Source organism: Aquarana catesbeiana, linkage group LG12, assembly GCF_042186555.1.
Source record: "Aquarana catesbeiana isolate 2022-GZ linkage group LG12, ASM4218655v1, whole genome shotgun sequence".
Lineage (NCBI taxonomy): Eukaryota > Metazoa > Chordata > Amphibia > Anura > Ranidae > Aquarana > Aquarana catesbeiana.
This window is the reverse complement of record NC_133335.1, coordinates 234813052-234834757: the sequence shown is the minus strand read 5'-3', so window position 1 is coordinate 234834757 and position 21706 is coordinate 234813052. Positions and strand designations below refer to the sequence as shown.

At 47.9% G+C, this 21706-nt stretch overlaps 1 protein-coding gene across 1 annotated transcript in view; it reads right to left on the bottom strand.

The window, feature by feature from the left end:
• The window catches only part of ABCA5 (ATP binding cassette subfamily A member 5), a 130230-nt gene that overhangs the window by 92015 nt on the left and 16509 nt on the right, over window positions 1-21706 (bottom strand). Inside the window, exon 2 of the mRNA XM_073606910.1 lies at window positions 3427-3539. Within this exon, the coding sequence (XP_073463011.1) occupies window positions 3427-3528 (102 nt within the window). The 5' untranslated portion in view covers window positions 3529-3539. The remainder of the gene's footprint in view (window positions 1-3426; window positions 3540-21706) is intronic.

The window sequence follows — 21706 nt, the reverse complement described above, 5'->3', positions numbered from 1 at the left end:
GATGAGCCCAGTTGTCACCCCGCAACACCTCTATCCTACCGTCCAATGGGTGGCTTTTCATTGAACACTAATGCCGAGTACACACACAAGCGGACTTTCCGTCAGAGTCTACTCTGACGGTCTTTCCGACAGAGTTCTGCTGAAACGGACTTGCCTACACACGATCACACCAAAGTCCGATTGTTTAGAATGTGATGACGTACGACGGGACTAGAAGTAGGAAGTTCAATAGCCAGTAGCCAATAGCTGCCCTTGCGTCGTTTTTGGTCCGTCGGACTAGCATACAGCCGAACGGTTTTCTCGATAGGAACTGAGTCCGTCGGAAAGATTTGAAACATGTTCTATTTCTAAGTCCGTCAGAATTTTCGAAAGAAATGGTCCGATGAAGCCCACACACGATCGGAATGATTCCATTGGACCTTTTCTGCCCGAAAGTCCGGTCGCATGTACGCGGCATTAGGATTTCTCATTGGATAGTATGAAGTCTACAAATCCAGATGAACCACTTACATAAGCCTAGACATCACCCCGCTACACCTCAATTGTACCGTCCAATGGGTAGCTTCTCACTGACCACTAAGGATTTCTCATTGGATAGTATGAAGTCTACAAATCCAGATGAACCACTTACATAAGCCTAGACGTCACTCTGCGACACCTCCAATGCACCGTTCAATGGATGACTCTCCACTGACCACTAAGGATTTCTCATTGGATAGTATGAAGTCTACAAATCCAAATGAACCACATACATAAGCCTAGACGTCACCCCGCTACACCTCAATTGTACCGTCCAATGGGTGGCTTCTCACTGACCACTAAGGATTTCTCATTGGTTAGTATGAAGTCTACAAATCCAGATGAACCACTTACATAAGCCTAGACGTCACCCCGCTACACCTCTATTGTACCGTCCAATGGGTGGCTTTTCACTGACCACTAAGGATTTCTCATTGGATAGTATGAAGTCTACAAATCCAAATGAACCACCTACATAAGCCTAGACATCACCCCGCTATACCTCCAACGCACCGTTCAATGGATGACTCTCCACTGACCACTAAGGATCTCTCATTGGATAGTGTTAAGTCTATAAACCCATATTAACAACTTCCCTGAGCACAGATTTCACTCTGCTACACCGCCATCGTACCATCCAATGGCGAACCTCCACTGACCGCAGAGGATTTCTCATTGGATAGTGTCAAGTCTACAAACCCAGATGAACACCGTACACATGAGCCCAGACGTCACCCCTCGACATCTCCATCACACCGTCCAATGGGTGACCCTCCACTGACCGCTGAGGATTTTTTGCTGGATAGTATATAGTCTACAAACCCAGATGAACCACTTGCATAACCCCATGACACCTCCTATGCACCGTCCAATGGGCAAATCTCCACTGACAACTAAGGATTTCTCATTGAACAGTGTGATGTCTAGAAACCCTGATGAACACCTTACATGAGCCTGGGCGTCACCTAGATAAACCTCCATCATAACGTCCAATGGGCGGCTCTCCACTGACTACTAAGGATTTCTCACCAGATAGTATGAAGCCTACAAACCCAGATTAACACCTTAAATGAGCTCGGGCATCACCCCTTAACACTTCTATCACACCATTCAATAAGTGACTCTCCACTGACCACTAAGAATTTCTCATTGGATAGTGTGAAGTCTACAAACCCAAATAAAATGAACACCTTACCAGAGCCCAGACGACACCTCCATCACACCGTCCAAAGGCAAACCTCTACTGGCCGCTGAGGATTTCTCATTGGATAGTGTGAAGTCTACAAACCCAGATGAACACTTTACATGACCCCGGACATCACCCCTCTCACACCGTCCAATAGGTGACTCTCAACTGACCGCTAAGCATTTCATGCTGGATAGTGTGGAGTCTACAAACCCAGATGAGTCCATTACATAAGCCCATGACACCTCCAATGCATCATCCGATGGGTGACTCTCCACTGACCACTGGGGATTTCTCATTGGATAGTGTGAAGTCTACGAACCCTGATGAACACCTTACATGAGCCTGAACGTCACCCAGCTAAACCTCTACTTCAACGTCCAATGGGCAGCTCTCCACTGACTACTAAGGATTTCTCACTAGATAGTGTGAAGTCTACAAACCAAGATGAACACCTTAAATGAGCTCGGATGTCACCCTGTAACACTTCTATCACACCATCCAATGGGCGGCTGTCCACTGACCACTAAGGATTTCTCATTGGATAGTATGAAGTCTACAAAACCAGATGAACCTCTTACAAAAGCCTGGACATCAGCCTGCGACACCTCCAACGCGTCATCCAATGGGCAGCTGTCCACTGACCACTAAGGATTTCTCACTGGATAGTGTGAAGTCTACAAATCCAAATAATGAACACCTTACATGAGCCTGGACACAACCCTGCTACACCTCCATTGCACCGTCCAATGGCGAACCTCCACTCACTGCTAAGGATTTCTCATTGGACAGTGCGAAGTCTACAAACCCAGATGTACACCTTTAATGAGCCTGGACGTCACCCAGCTATACCATTGCCACGTCCAATGAACAGCTCTCCATTGGCTACTAAGGATTTCTCACTAGATAGTATGAAGTCTACAAACCCAGATGAACATCTTACATAAGCCAAGACATCCATCAAACCATCCAAAGAGTGACCCTCCACTGATCGCTGAGGATTCCTCACTGGATAGTGTGTGACCTCTACAAGCCCAAATCAACACCTTAATGAGCCTGGACATCATCCCGCAATACCTCCATCACATCATCCAATGGGCAACTCTACACTGACCACCAAGGATGGATAGGGTGAAGTCTACCAAACCCAGATAAACCCCTCATATGAGCCCGGATTTTACCCTGCTACACCTCCATCACACTGTCCAATGGCCGACTCTCCACTGACTGCTAAGGATGGATAGGGTAAAGTCTACCAAACCCAGATAAACCCCTTTCATGAGCCTGAACATCACCCTATGACACCCCTATCACATTGTCCAATGGCCGACTCTACACTGACTGCCAAGGATTTCTCGCTGGATATCGGGATGGAGTGCTAAATGTAGAGAAGACTCCTAGGACTATAGAAGGTGCACCAGTAACCCCGACCTGACAGAGAGCTGCCTCTGAAATTTGGATTTCAAACTAATCTTCTCTACTTTCGAGTCCAGCGCTCTACTGATGAACTATTTTTTTGAACAATACAAAGCAGACACAGGGTGTAACCCCTCACCACCCCATTCAAGACTTTAGATGCACTTTGATCGCTCATAAGAGCTTACAACAACCAACCAATGTCCCTTCAAAAGTCACAGCACTGTGTGGATGGGAATATTGAGGATTCGAGGCACCTGAGAAGATCTGGAACCCCCTGAGGAAGTTTAGGACATGCGGTGTACCTGCAATGTGTCCTTCTTCGTACGGCACTTGACCAGGTAATTTTTGTAGAGGAGGGTTTTGGTTTGCGCCCAAACGCCAACATCTTTCATCTCAGACGTCATTTTACAAAAACCTGTAAAAACAAAGAACAAAAATGTTAAAGAGACCCGTCAGGATTGCAGGTACAGGGGGTCCCCTAGTTACAAACATCCGACTTACAAATGACTCCTACTTACAAACGGAGGGAGAAAACAGGAAGTGAGAGGAAATCTACCCCTAGGAAGGGAAATTTACTCCTGTAAGAGCAATTATGGGGAAAAGGTACCTCCACTGATGCATTATCACCAAGGCTTGTTTCCACAACAACCCAAAATTTTCAAAATCCAATTGTCATTGGGACAGAAAGTGAGGTGAAATCTTCTGAACAGGGGCACAGACAGCAAAACAAATGTTACAGGGGTGTTAACCCTTCCCTATGCTATCCAAAAAGCTTAAAAATAGTTTTTTTGGCTGGAGCTACACTTAAAAAATTTACCTGTTTCGACTTACAAACAGATTCAACTTAAGAACAAACCTACAGTCCCTAACTTGTTTGTAACCCGGGGACCCCCTGTACAAGAAAGTCAGTGAATACCAGAATATTACATGATTACTTGCAGTGTTTTTTTCTCTTTAGATGTTCCCATGAATTTACGAGAATATTTAAACTCTTCAGAAGAGTCTGCACATCTAGCACATCTCCTACCTCCTTAAACATCATAGCCCCTCCTCTCCTGGGAGTATCTTAATTACTCTCTGTGCTGGCCCAGCTCCTCTGCCCTTCCTCTCACCTCCCTACATAACCATTTATGTACTTGCAGGTAAGGAGTGCAGGGGAGTACTACAGATTATAACTTGGGTGACAGCTCTGAGTCTGCGGGGGCTGCTGACATCACATCCAAGATGGTGGCACCCAGCAGCAGTCTCGGGGCTTTTGGATGTCTACACAAGAGAGGATTTTACTGGTAAATAATAAGAACAAAATATGTTAAATGTACATATACAGTAATCTTATGGTGAGATTATTTGCCTGGTGACAGGGTCTCTTTAAGGAAGAGTTATTCTATTTACATTTTCCATTAATGGCCACTAGGTGTCCTCAGTCTGATGGTCAGCATCATTCAACCCCCTTCCTTTGAGTCCAGGTTATCCTGGACCCGCCCCCAGCCTGTGATTAGACAGCGAAAGGAGAAGCAGCACGGTGATGAGGTCATCTCTACATCACTCTGCTCTCTCACTCAGCCAGTACATTCAGTAGCGCAGTACAAGAATGGCGCTCAGTCGGTAAATTCAGTAGCGCAGTACAAGAATGGTGCTCAGTCGGTACTTTCAGTAGCGCAGTACAAGAATGGCGCTCAGTCGGTACATTCAGTAGCGCAGTACAAGAATGGCGCTCAGTTGGTACTTTCAGTAGCTCAGTACAAGAATGGCGCTCAGACGGTACATTCGGTAGCGCAGTACAAGAGTGGTGCTCAATCAGAACATTCAGTAGCGCAGTACAAGAATGGCGCTCAGTCGGTACATTCAGTAGCGCAGTACAAGAATGGCGCTCAGTCAGTACATTCAGTAGCGCAGTATAAGAATGGCGCTCAGTGTGTACATTCAGTAGCGCAGTACAAGAATGGCGCTCAGTGTGTACATTCAGTAGCGCAGTACAAGAATGGCGCTCAGTCAGTACATTCAGTAGCGCAGTACAAGAATGGCGCTCAGTGTGTACATTCAGTAGCTCAGTACAAGAATGGCGCTCAGTCAGTACATTCAGTAGCGCAGTACAAGAATGGCGCTCAGTGTGTACATTCAGTAGCGCAGTACAAGAATGGCGCTCAGTCAGTACTTTCAGTAGCGCAGTACAAGAATGGAGCTCAGTCAGTACTTTCAGTAGCGCAGTACAAGAATGGCGCTCAGTCGGTACATTCAGTAGCGCAGTACAAGAATGGCGCTCAGTCATTACATTCAGTAGCGCAGTACAAGAATGGCGCTCAGTCATTACATTCAGTAGCGCAGTACAAGAATGGCGCTCAGTCATTACATTCAGTAGCGCAGTACAAGAATGGCGCTCAGTCATTACATTCAGTAGCGCAGTACAAGAATGGCGCTCAGTCGGTACATTCAGTAGCGCAGTACAAGAATGGCGCTCATTCGGTACATTCAGTAGCGCAGTACAAGAATGGCGCTCATTCGGTACATTCAGTAGCTCAGTACAAGAATGGCGCTCAGTCGGTACATTCAGTAGCGCAGTACAAGAATGGCGCTCATTCGGTACATTCAGTAGCACAGTACAAGAATGGCGCTCAGTCGGTACATTTAGTAGCTCAGTACAAGAATGGCGCTCAGTCGGTACATTCAGTAGCACAGTACAAGAATGGCGCTCAGTCGGTACATTCAGTAGCACAGTACAAGAATGGCGCTCAGTCGGTACATTCAGTAGCGCAGTACAAGAATGGCGCTCAGTTAGTACATTCAGTAGCGCAGTACAAGAATGGCGCTCAGTCGGTACATTCAGTAGCGCAGTACAAGAGTTGCACTTTAACCCCGCGGTGCCGTAGAGAAATGCGCCTCCTCGTACATTAAATATAAATGAAATATCGCCCAGGAGTTTTGGCAGCTTTTCTGTGTTCTTGTTTATTCCGAACACAATATGTAAGAATGGCGCTGTGGGTAAACATTGTGATGTGGAAGACGGCTCGCGGTTGACGCTGCCAGTGACAGATGGTGCAAGAAACGCTCAGGGCTCGCCGCGGGAAAAGCCCTAAATGGAAAGATGAGGGACTGGCGGCTCCCGCTCCTCATTCTACAGACCGAATAATCTTTCATCCAATTAATGAGCGGCGGGCTGTTCCTCCCAGTGAGGACTTTGTACTTGGCCTCGTATGGTGTTCATGTGTGCTCTGTGTTTTTTTGTGAAAATAGTGCTCTGATAAACATTTGGGCAATTATTGTGGGGCCTTAAAAAATTAACTAATGTAGGGATTGTACTGGCCCCTGCAGTCCCCTTTACTGCACCCCCCCCCCCCTTTACTGCACCCCCCGATCAGACAGGTTAGATCCGGCCCTGAGGTTAATCATTCTGAAGTCCAAGATAAGAACTAGGGGGGCTCCTTGGGATAATACAACTAAGAATGAAATGCGTAGGGTGGGGGCTCTAGGTAGGGACCTGCAGCATGGTTTGTAAGGCTGAATAAAATTAACTAAAGCGAGTAAAGTCATTCCTGGCATAGTATTCACATGAAATGAGGACGGGCTCCTGAGGCTGGCCCCAGTATGCCCCCGCGGGCGAGGGGGAGTTTTGAAGCTTGCAGCAGTGAGGGTTATAGTGACCTTCAAATATAAATGAAGTTCTTCTAATTGTATACTATCGACCAGAAGGGAGCAAATAAACAGTTGTATTATATACAATTATAAACAATCTTTGTTTTATAAATAAATCATTAAAACACGATAAAGGATTCCCAGAGTACCATGGGTTAGTTTAGGAAACAGCAGAACTCTGCACTCTGTATGTAGCGCACTCCTGAACTCTGCACGTAGCGCACCCCTAAACCCTGCACTCTATACGTAGCACACTCCTGAACTCTGCATTGTGTATGTAGCGCACTCCTGAATTCTGAATTCTGCACTCTGTTCGTAGCACACTCCTGAACTCTGCACTCTGTACATAACACAATCCTGAACTCTTCACTCTGTACGTAGCACACTCCTGCACTCTGTACATACACACTAATGAACTCTGCACACTCCTGAATTCTGCAAATAACACACTCCTGAACTCTGCACATAAGACACTCCTGAACATTGCACTCTGTACATAACACAATCCTGAACTCTGTACTCTGTATGTAACACACTCCTGCACTCTGTACATAGCGCAGCCCTAAACTCAGTACTCTGTATGTAGCACACTCCTGAACTCTGTACATAACACACTCCTGAACTCTGCACTCTGTACATAGCGCAGCCCTAAACTCAGTACTCTGTACATAGCGCACTCCTGAACTCTGCACTCTGTACATAACACGCTCCTGAACATTGCACTCTGTACATAACACAATCCTGAACTCTGTACTCTGTACATACACACCCCTGAACTCTGCACTCTGTACATAGCGCAGCCCTAAACTCAGTACTCTGTACGTAGCGCACTCCTGAACTCTGTACTCTGTACATAACACACTCCTGAACTCTGCACTCTGTACATACACACCCCTGAACTCTGCACTCTGTACATACACACCCCTGAACTCTGCACTCTGTACATACACACCCCTGAACTCTGCACTCTGTACATACACACCCCTGAACTCTGCACTCTGTACATAGCACACCCCTGAACTCTGCACTCTGTACATAGCACACTCCTGAACTCTGCACTCTGTACATAGCACACCCCTGAACTCCTCACTCTGTACATAGCACACCCCTGAACTCTGCACTCTGTACATAGCACACCCCTGAACTCTGTACATAGCACACTCCTGAAATCTGCACTCTTTACGTACTTTAGCACACCCCTAATCCTAGCACTCTGTACATATCACACTCCTGAACTCTGTATGTAACGCACCCCAGATACAACCGGCCTTTTGAGGGCAACCATGCTGCTGATGTGGCCTGCGATGAAGCTGAGTTTGACAGCCCTGCTATAGAGTGTCAGTTGAATGAAAGCTCTAAGTCTGCTGGGGCTGCTGACATCACATTCAAGATGGCGGCACCCAATGTCCTTTGGACTTCTACACAAGGGGGATTTCACAGGTAAATAACATGAATAAAATATGATAAATGTACATATAAGCTTATGGGAAAGGGATGTTGTTGGGATGAATGGCGTGGTGACAGGGTTACTTTAACGGCCAGACTTCCCAGATAAATTATGAATTTTCCAGTGACGTTGGGCTCTCTTTAAACCACAGGTTGTACTTTCCTTTTCCTTTGTACATTCTCTGGCTGTAAAGTCACAGAATTCTGAGTGCAACCAATCACAGGGGTCTCAGGTGAGCGATCTGACTCTGAGCCCAGACGGACACAGTGACACCAACCGCGGAGGGCGGAGCAGAAAGCAGCATCAATATGCCCCAAAGTATCCCGTCTTCTGGTCTCCAGAGCCCTGAACTCTAAAAATGGTTTCCTGTTACAGTAACTGCGCCAAAATCCATCTTGCACAGATCAGGAAGACGATAATGGACCCGACTTTCAGGAACGCAGCCAGACGGATCATTAATTTTGTGTTTTACTGAACTCATCAAAACTCCAACTGGTCCAAGAATAAAAATAGGTAGATGGGTAATGAGCGCCGGGGTGAGATGACAGCGGAGGATTCATCTAAGGACACAGCTTTGTGAAATCAATAGGAAACCGCCATTATTACCGGGACTCTGCCTCCAGCGCTGATATATTTTCTGATCAATTTTGCAAGAAAAGGGACCTCTGGGTTAAAGACAACCGCAGGAAACGTAAAGTAGAGCCCTAAGGCTTCACACATTATAGGAACGCGTGCTTTACGGCAACACGTTACTTTGTTGGTGAAATGCGGTGACGTTCATTCATTCTGCAATTCCAAATCGCATCCCAACGCAGCTTCAGTGGATGTATTAGGGTGCAACTTCAAGGCGTTAGTGAACCTGGACAGTTCATTACAAGGAATTGGCTATCCATGGTGGGTAATGGACCTTTCCTGATCATTGTAAAAAGAAATCTGGCCCAAAGTAATGGAAAGTTGTTTTTTAACTGTAAATTTCTTACCATATGCACCCCCCCCCCAAAAAAAAAAAATAACCAAGAAAAACTCTACTCCTGGCGTTCATGGAGATATCACATATGTGTGCGATATTTGTTGTCTGATCCCGAAGTACAGCCCAAAAACAATAGTACATATTTTGCTTTTTTGTTTATCCTATCTAAACACAGTGACCCTAACACTGACCCTAACACTCACTGACAATGACATGAACCCTAACACTGACACTAACACTGACCCTGACACTCACTGACACTGACCCTAACACTGACATGAACCCTAACACTAACCCTAACACTGACACTCACTGACACTGACATGAACCCTAACACTAACCCTAACACTGACACTCACTGACACTGACATGAACCCTAACACTAACCCTAACACTGACACTCACTGACACTGACATGAACCCTAACACTAACCCTAACCCTAACAATGACACTGACACTAACTCTAACACCAACCCTAACACTGACCCTGACACTCACTGACATGAACCCTAACACTAACCCTAACACTGACACTAACTCTAACACCAACCCTAACACTGACCATGACACTGACACACACTGACACTAACCCTAACACTGACACTAACCCTAACACTAACCCTAACACTGACACTAACCCTAACATTAACCCTAACACTGACACTCACTGACAATGACATGAACCCTAACACTGATCCTAACACTCACTGACATGGACCCTAACACTGACACTAACCCTAACAATGACACTAACCCTAACACCAACCCTAACACTGACACTGACACTCACTGACACTAACCCTAACACTAACCCTAACACTGACACTAACCCTAACATTAACCCTAACACTCACTGACACTGACATGAACCCTAACACTGACACTAACCCTAACACTAACCCTATCACTGACACTAACCCTAACACTGACACTAAAACTAACACTAACCCTAACACTGACACTAACCCTAACACTAACCCTAACACTGACACTAACCCTAACACTAACACTAACACTGACACTCACATGAACCCTAACACTGACACTAACCCTAACACTAACCCTAACACTAACCCTACCACTGACACTGACCCTAACACTCACTGACACTGACATGAACACTAACACTGACACTGACACTAACCCTGACACTGACACTAACCCTAACACTAACCCTGACACTAACCCTGACAATCACTGACACTGACCCTGACACTGACACTGACCCTGACACTGACACTCACTGACACTGACCCTAACACTGACACTAACCCTAACACTAATATTGACCCTGACAGTCACTGACACTGACATGAACCCTAACACTAACCCTAACACTGACATTAACCCTAACATTAACCCTAACACTGACACTCACTGACAATGACATGAACCCTAACACTGATCCTAACACTCACTGACATGGACCCTAACACTGACACTAACCCTAACAATGACACTAACCCTAACACTGACACTCACTGACACTAACCCTAACACTAACCCTAACACTGACACTAACCCTAACATTAACCCTAACACTCACTGACACTGACATGAACCCTAACACTGACACTAACCCTATCACTGACACTAACCCTAACACTAACACTGACACTAACCCTAACACTGACACTAAAACTAACACTAACCCTAACACTGACACTAACCCTAACACTAACCCTAACACTGACACTAACCCTAACACTAACACTGACACTCACTGACACTGACATGAACCCTAACACTGACACTAACCCTAACACTAACCCTAACACTAACACTAACCCTAACACTAACCCTAACACTAACCCTACCACTGACACTGACCCTAACACTCACTGACACTGACATGAACACTAACACTGACACTAACCCTAACACTGACACTAACCCTAACACTAACCCTGACACTGACACTAACCCTGACATTCACTGACACTGACCCTGACACTGACCCTGACAATCACTGACACTGACCCTGACACTGACACTGACCCTGACACTGCACTCACTGACACTGACCCTAACCCTAACACTGACACTAACCCTAACACTAATATTGACCCTGACAGTCACTGACACTGACATGAACCCTAACACTGACCCTGACACTCACTGACACTGACCCTAATACTGACCCTAATGCCGAGTACACACGACCGGACTTTCCGTCAGAATAGACTGACGGTCTTTCCGACACAGTTCTGCTGAAACGGACTTGCCTACACACGATCACACCAAAGTCCGATCGTTTAGAACGTGATGACGTACGGCGGGACTAGAAAAAGGAAGTTCAATAGCCAGTAGCCAATAGCTGCCCTTGTGTCGTTTTTGGTCCGTCGGACTAGCATACAGACGAGCGCTTTTCCTGATTGGGATTGAGTCCGTCAGAAAGATTTGAAACATGTTCTATTTCTGGGTCTGTCAGAATTTTCGAAAGAAAAAGTCAGATGAAGCCCACACACGATCGGAAAGTCCGATGGAATGATTCCGTCGCACCTTTTCTGTCGGAAAGTCCGGTCGTGTGTACGCGGCATAACACTGACCCTAAAGCTGACCCTAACACTGACTCTGACACTCACTGACACTGACCATGACCCTAACACTGACACTAACACTAACACTGACACTCACTGACACTGACCCTAACAATGACCCTGACCTTAATACTGACAGTGACCCTAACACTGACTTACACTGACCCTAACACTGACACTGACTGACCCTAACACTGACCCTGACACTTACTGACCCTAACGCTGACACTCACTGACAGTGACACTGACCCTAACACTGACACTGACCCTAACACTGACACTGACCCTAACGCTGACTCCCACTAACGTTGCCACTGACACTAACCCTGTCCCTAACGCTGACACTAACCCTAACACTGACACTCACTGACACTGACCCTAACAATGACCTTGAACCTAATACTGACAGTGACCCTAACACTGACTCACACTGACCCTAACACTGATACTAACCCTAACACTGACCCTGACACTCACTGACCCTAACACTGACCCTAACGCTGACACTCACTGACAGTAACACTGACCCTAACACTGACCTTGACACTGACCGACACTGACCCTAACACTGACTACCACTAACGCTGCCACTGACACTAACCCTAACACTGACACTAACCCTAACACTGACCCTAACACTGCCATTGACCCTAACACTGACATTCACTGTCACTGACCCTGACACTAACACTGACACTAAAACTCTCACTACCACTAACTCTGACTCTCACCCTAACACTGACTCTTACTGCCACTAACACTAACACTAACCCTAACACTGACACTCACTGACATTGACCCCAACACTGACTCTCACTGCCACTAACACTGACACTAACCCTGATAATGATACTAACACTGACCCTAACACTCACTGACACTCACTGACACCAACATTAATTCTGACACTGACATTAATACTGACACTGAACCTAACACTGGCACTGACCGACCCTGACCCTGACACTAACACTGACTGACCCTGTCACTGACTGACCCTGACCCTAACAGTACCACTCAATGACCCTGACACTAACATTGACTGACCCTGACACTGACCCTAACACTGGCACTCACCGACCCTGACCCTGACTGACCCTGACACTAACTGATCCTAACACTGACACTCACCGACCCTGACACTAACACTGACTGACCCTGACACTAACACAGACTAATCCTAACACTAGCACTCACCGACCCTGACCCTGACACTAACACTGACTGACCCTGACACTGGCACTCACCGACCCTGACCCTGACACTAACACTGACTGACCCTGACACTAACACTGACTTTCCCTAACACTAACACTGACTGACCCTGACACTGGCACTCACCGATCCTGACACTAACACTGACTGACCCTGACACTAACACTGACTGACCCTGACACTGGCACTCACCGACCCTGACCCTGACACTAACACTGACTGACCCTGACACTAACACTGACTTTCCCTAACACTAACACTGACTGACCCTGACACTGGCACTCACCGATCCTGACACTAACACTGACTGACCCTGACACTAACACTGACTAACCCTAACAGTGGCACTCACCGACCCTGACCCTGACACTAACACTGACTGACCCTGACACTGACCCTAACACTGGCACTCACCGATCCTGACACTAACACTGACTGACCCTGACACTAACACTGACTTTCCCTAACACTAACACTGACTGACCCTGACACTGGCACTCACCGATCCTGACACTAACACTGACTGACCCTGACACTAACACTGACTAACCCTAACAGTGGCACTCACCGACCCTGACCCTAACACTAACATTGACTGACCCTGACACTGGCACTCACCGATCCTGACACTAACACTGACTGACCCTGACACTAACACTGACTAACCCTAACAGTGGCACTCACCGACCCTGACCCTGACACTAACACTGACTGACCCTGACACTGACCCTAACACTGGCACTCACCGACCCTGACCCTGACTGACCCTGACACTAACACTGACTGACCCTAACACTGGCACTCACCGACCCTGACACTAACACTGACTGACCCTGACACTAACACAGACTAACCCTAACACTAGCACTCACCGACCCTGACACTAACACTGACTGACCCTGACACTGGCACTCACCGACCCTGACCCTGACACTGGCACTCACTGATCCTGACACTAACACTGACTTTCCCTAACACTAACACTGACTAACCCTAACAGTGGCACTCACCGACCCTGACACTAACACTGACTGACCCTGACACTAACACTGACTTTCCCTAACACTTACACTGACTGACCCTGACACTGGCACTCACCGATCCTGACACTAACACTGACTGACCCTAACAGTGGCACTCACCGACCCTGACACTAACACTGACTGACCCTGACACTAACACTGACTAACCCTAACACTGGCACTCACCGACCCTGACACTAACACTGACTGACCCTGACACTAACACTGACTTTCCCTAACACTTACACTGACCGACCCTGACACTGGCACTCCCTGATCCTGACACTAACACTGTCTGACCCTAACAGTGGCACTCACCGACCCTGACCCTGACACTAACACTGACTGACCCTGACACTAACACTGACTGACCCTGACACTAACACTGACTAACCCTAACACTGGCACTCACCGACCCTGACACTAACACTGACTGACCCTGACACTAACACTGACTTTCCCTAACACTTACACTGACCGACCCTGACACTGGCACTCCCTGATCCTGACACTAACACTGTCTGACCCTAACAGTGGCACTCACCGACCCTGACCCTGACACTAACACTGACTGACCCTGACACTAACACTGACTAACCCTAACACTGGCACTCACCGACCCTGACACTAACACTGACTGACCCTGACACTAACACTGACTGACCCTGACACTAACACTGACTTTCCCTGACACTAACACTGACTAACCCTAACAGTGGCACTCACCGTCCCTGGCCCTGACACTAACACTGACTGACCCTGACACTAACACTGACTTTCCCTGACACTAACACTGACTGACCCTGACCCTGACCCTAACACTGGCAATCACCGACACTGACCCTGACTGACCCTGACACTAACACTGACTGACCCTGTCACTGACTGACCCTGACCATAACAGTGCCACTCAATGACCCTGACACTAACACTGACTGACTCTGACCCTAACAGTGCCACTCAATGACCCTGACACTAACACTGACTGACCCTGACACTAACACTGACTGACCCTGACACTAACACTGACTAACCCTAACAGTGGCACTCACCGACCCTGACCCTGACACTAACACTGACTGACCCTGACACTGACACTAACACTGACTAACCCTAACACTGGCACTCACCAACCCTGGCCCTGACACTAACACTGACTGACCCTGACACTAACACTGACTAACCCTAACACTGGCACTCACCGACCCTGACACTAACACTGACTGACCCTGACACTAACACTGACTGACCCTGACACTAACACTGACTAACCCTAACAGTGGCACTCACCGACCCTGACCCTGACACTAACACTGACTGACCCTGACACTGACACTAACACTGACTAACCCTAACACTGGCACTCACCAACCCTGGCCCTGACACTAACACTGACTGACCCTGACACTAACACTGACTAACCCTAACACTGGCACTCACCGACCCTGACACTAACACTGACTGACCCTGACACTAACACTGACTGACCCTGACACTAACACTGACTTTCCCTGACACTAACACTGACTAACCCTAACAGTGGCACTCACCGTCCCTGGCCCTGACACTAACACTGACTGACCCTGACACTAACACTGACTAACCCTAACAGTGGCACTCACCGACCCTGACCCTGACACTAACACTGACTGACCCTGACACTGACACTAACACTGACTAACCCTAACACTGGCACTCACCAACCCTGGCCCTGACACTAACACTGACTGACCCTGACACTAACACTGACTAACCCTAACACTGGCACTCACCGACCCTGACACTAACACTGACTGACCCTGACACTAACACTGACTGACCCTGACACTAACACTGACTAACCCTAACAGTGGCACTCACCGACCCTGACCCTGACACTAACACTGACTGACCCTGACACTGACACTAACACTGACTAACCCTAACACTGGCACTCACCAACCCTGGCCCTGACACTAACACTGACTGACCCTGACACTAACACTGACTAACCCTAACACTGGCACTCACCGACCCTGACACTAACACTGACTGACCCTGACACTAACACTGACTGACCCTGACACTAACACTGACTTTCCCTGACACTAACACTGACTAACCCTAACAGTGGCACTCACCGTCCCTGGCCCTGACACTAACACTGACTGACCCTGACACTAACACTGACTTTCCCTGACACTAACACTGACTGACCCTGACCCTGACCCTAACACTGGCAATCACCGACACTGACCCTGACTGACCCTGACACTAACACTGACTGACCCTGTCACTGACTGACCCTGACCATAACAGTGCCACTCAATGACCCTGACACTAACACTGACTGACTCTGACCCTAACAGTGCCACTCAATGACCCTGACACTAACACTGACTGACCCTGACACTAACACTGACTGACCCTGACACTAACACTGACTAACCCTAACAGTGGCACTCACCGACCCTGACCCTGACACTAACACTGACTGACCCTGACACTGACACTAACACTGACTAACCCTAACACTGGCACTCACCAACCCTGGCCCTGACACTAACACTGACTGACCCTGACACTAACACTGACTTTCCCTGACACTAACACTGACTGACCCTGACACTGACCCTAACACTGGCAATCACCGACACTGACCCTGACTGACCCTGACACTTACACTGACTGACCCTGTCACTGACTGACCCTGACCATAACAGTGCCACTCAATGACCCTGACACTAACACTGACTGACCCTGACCCTAACAGTGCCACTCAATGACCCTGACACTAACACTGACTGACCCTCACACTAACACTGACTGACACTGACACTAACACTGACTAACCCTAACACTGGCACTCACCGACCCTGACACTGACCGACCCTGACACTGACACTAACACTGACTAACCCTAACACTGGCACTCACCGACCCTGACACTAACACTGACTTTCCCTGACACTAACACTGACTAACCCTAACAGTGGCACTCACCGATCCTGACACTAACACTGACTGACCCTGACCCTGACCCTAACACTGGCAATCACCGACACTGACCCTGACTGACCCTGACACTAACACTGACTGACCCTGTCACTGACTGACCCTGACCATAACAGTGCCACTCAATGACCCTGACACTAACACTGACTGACCCTGACCCTAACAGTGCCACTCAATGACCCTGACACTAACATTGACTGACCCTGACACTAACTGACCCTGACCCTAATAGTGCCACTCAATGACCCTGACAGTCACTGACACTGACATTTACTGACACTCGCTGTCACTGACCCTGATACTAACACTGACACTCACTGACACTGTGGCCGCATGCACACAGACACAGACATTAACCCTAACACTGGCACTCACAGACCCTGACACTGACACTACGGCCTCATGCACAATGGACATTTAGCCAATGTGCCTCAGATTGCAGCATTTTTGAGGGCGCCCCAACCCAACTGCAAGCAACCTGTTAAAGTCTATAAGAGGCTGAAAGCTCCTGCAGTTGGATGGCACTAATGGCAGGATTGTGTGTAGAGGGACGAATGCTCAGGACTCGGATTTCCTGCCAGCAGGGCTGGATGGCGCACCTGTGCCTTCCCTCTGTATGAAAACGGCAGAATCGGAGGCACCGGGGCTAAGGCCACATTTACAGCGGCGATTGGGGCTGGTGTGAATTGTATTGGTAGGAATTAGAGATTCCTGTTGTGGCTCTGAGCACCTATGTGTGACCGCCAGACCGCCAGACCGCCAGCCTGCCAGCCCCGCTCACTATAATGACAGGTCGCCGGCAGCCGCACTTATTCACGGGTGTCCGCACAGCCAGCGACTACCTGCGATGATCACTGCTGGACCCACTCTGTGTAAATGTAGCCTTAATACCCAAAGTCTATGAGGCGTAATATACTGACCCCGGGATCTGTTCACTGATGACCACATGCGATATTTGTGTTTTTTTTTTTTTTTTTAATTTTGTTTTAATATTGCATGCAATAATGAAAAAAAAGCCATCAGCAAAGTAAAATATCTAATGTGAGGAAAATACCGCATAAGAAATGGATAAATCATTAAGGCTAGGTTCATACTTGTGCAGGCAGGGCAGCCTATTCATTTGAATGGGCTTCTGTACCACCCAAAAACGTAGGGAGAAGGTCCCTGCTCCATTTTTGAAAGCACCGCCTGCGCGAAAACCGCAAGTGCAGTGCGGGACGCCACACCGCAGTTTCCAGTGTGTGGGGGGCGCCATTAGAATTAGTGGCACCCCCATGCATCTCCTGAGCAGCAGCATGTATTTCCATGCGGGTGGTTGTGGCTGTGGGAACAGGTGTGGTCCAGCAGCGACAATGACTGGCACAGGTGTGAACCTAGCCTGAAGTCAGATCACTAGAAAAACACACATTGGTTATTGACAGCGAGTGAAATAAGTATTTGACCCCCTTCGCAAAACATGACTTGGTACTTGGTGGCAAAACCCTTGTTGGCAATCACAGAGGTCAGACGTTTCCTGTAGTTGGCCACCAGGTTTGCACACATCTCAGGAGGGATTTTGTCCTCTTTGCAGATCTTCTCCAAGTCATTGAGGTTTCGAGGCTGACGTTTGGTAACTCGAACCTTCAGGTCCCTCCACATATTTTCTATGGGATTAAGGTCTGGAGACTGGCTAGGCCACTCCAGGACCTTAATGTGCTTTTTCTTGAGCCACTCCTTTGTTGCCTTGGCCGTGTGTTTTGGGTCATTGTCATGCTGGAATATCCATCCACGACCCATTTTCAATTCCCTGGCTGAGGGAAGGAGGTTCTCATCCAAGATTTGACAGTACATGGCCCAGTCCTTCGTCCCTTTGATGCAGTGAAGTTGTCCTGTCCCCTTAGCAGGAAAACACCCCCAAAGCATAATGTTTCCACCTTTCTTTCTACAAGTGATATGCACTTCATTCTCTGCCTCACCTGATCATTCCTTCTGTCTCTTTACAGGTATGTGTCAGCTCATCCACATCTTCCACCGTTAACTGAAATTGGAATCTGCCTGCTGTCTCTGTGTGTGTGTGTCTCTGGTATGTGTCAGCTCATCCACATCTTCCACCGTTAACTGAAATTGGAATCTGCCTGCTGTCTCTGTGTGTGTGTGTGTCTCTGGTATGTGGCCTTCTCTATCTGTTGCCCTGTGCGAACAACCATGACATTATTTGTTTTTCTGGACTGTCTTACCTAAGTTTTATGTGTTGATCTTGTCTTGGCCTCTTGCTATTCTGACTTTTGAAGCAAAAAGTTCACTTTGATTACCAGGCACTCTTATAGTCACTCATGATTAATTAACGAACTTCAACCCCACCCCTATAACAGTATATATTTGAGCATCCTTAAGGGGTCAGCACATTGCTGGGGGGTGCACATTGCAGGGGCTTCTATCCTTAAGGCTTCTATCTCTAAGTGATTCTTTCTACAAGTGATATGCACTTCATTCTCTGCATTTCAGCGATTGCACGAAGCAAACAATTACAGCAATCTGCACTGGAAAGCAGCTAACAGACTACAGGTGACCCTGTCTCTCTCTTAAGCTCTCCTTCCACTCTGTAACATGCACTCTCTACCACTACTTCTGACACTCCTGACCTCTCTCCTCAAACTCTCTTACCTTCACCCCCCCTCTCCACCCGCCTGCTTATACATATCACCCTGCCTTCTGTCTTCCCCCTACTACTGCTCTTACCAACTCTCGCTCATTCTACATCCATACACTGATAAAACCTCCAGTACTCTGAAACATGCCCCTTCACATAAATCACAGTCCCACATTACCTCCCTCACCCTCCTGCTTCTCCTAATCTCTGGTGACATATCCCCAAACCCTGGGCCACCATCATCTGTCATTGCCCATTGCTCCCATCCCCCTACACCCTCTGGCAGGAGCCGCAACCCACAGAACTTGGTCTCTATTCCTCTTTCCAATACCAGCCCCCCCTTTTCCTGTGCCCTGTGGAATGCACGTTCTGTCTGCAACAAACTCACCGCCCTCCACGACCTCTTCATCACAAATTCCTTTAACCTACTTGCCATTACTGAAACCTGGCTTCATGAATCGGATACTATTTCTCCTGCTTCCCTCTCCCATGGGGGCCTTCTCTGGACTCACTCCCCCAGACCAAGTGGACGGAAGGGAGGTGGAGTGGGAATCCTTCTAGCTCCATGCAGCACCTATCAGGTTCTTCACCCACCTCCCTCTCTGATACTCTCCTCTTTTGAGGCACACTGCATTCGTCTTTTCTCTCCCATTTCTCTAAGAATTGCTGTCATCTACCGGCCCCCTGGACCGGTATCAGCCTTTCTTGATGACTTCTCTGCCTGGCTACCCTACTTTCTCTCTGCTGAAATCCCCACAATTATTCTTGGGGACTTCAACATCCCTGTCAACACTAACACTACTATTACTTCTAAACTTCTCAGTCTAACCTCATCGCTTGACCTGAAGCAATGGATACAGGCTCCTACCCACTCCAATGGCAACACCCTTGACCTTGCCTTCTCCTATCTGTGCACTCCGTGCAACCTTTCCAACAATCCACTCCCACTCTCTGATCACCACCTTATTAGTTTTGCTCTCTCCTTGTCTTCCACCTCTTCTCCCTCCAACCGCCTAACAGTTACACGCAGAAACCTTCGCCACCTCAACCCTTCTCTTCTCTACTCTGCTACTGATCACCTCTATGACAAAATCTCCCCCCTGTCCTGTCCCAACCTAGCTACTTTCGTTTACAACAGCTCACTGTCTTCCTCCCTAGACAAGCTGGCCCCCCTCACTACACGCAGAATTAGGCCCCGACTGCTACAACCCTGGCAAACAGATGACACCAGAAGTCTCAGAAAACGTAGCCGCGCTCTTGAGCGCCTGTGGCATAAGACTAAGACCCAGGAAGACTTCACACAATATAAATCTGCCCTCCTAAAATACTACTCCTGCCTTCACACTGCCAAACAGACCTACTTTATCACACTCATCAACACCTTCTCATCCAGTCCACGTCAACTCTTCTCTACCTTCAACACTCTACTCTGTCCTCCACTGCCTCCACCCACCAACTCACTCACTGCCCAGGAGATTGCCAATCACTTCAAAACTAAGATTGATACAATTCATGAGGAGATCGCCAATGCGCAAAAACCTCCCCCATGCAACACTCCATGTCCACAGATACAATCATTACTTCCCTCATTCAACCCTGCTACTACTACTGAGGTTGCTAAACTTTTATCTAGCACTCATCTAACCACTTGCCCCCTGGATCCTGTTCCCTCGCAAATGCTACGCTCACCCTCTGACTCGATTCTACGCTCTCTAACTCACATTTTCAACCTCTCCCTCTCTTGTGGCATCTTCCCAAACTCTCTAAAACATGCGCTAGTCACCCCCATACTAAAAAAGCCCTCACTGGATCCCACCAATCTCAACAACTTACGTCCCATCTCCTTACTCTCCTTCTCCTCCAAACTTCTTGAAAGACTGGTCTACAACCGATTAAGCGACCATCTGACCATGAATAAACTTCTTGATCCCCTTCAGTCCGGTTTTCGACCTCAACACTCCACGGAAACTGCTCTCCTTAAACTCTCAAATGACCTACTAATGGCTAAAGCCAATGGACACTATTCTGTACTACTTCTCCTGGACCTCTCTGCTGCCTTTGACACAGTGGACCACCCCCTCCTCCTCAAAAAACTCCACTCCTTTGGTCTCCGTGACTGTACTCTTCGCTGGTT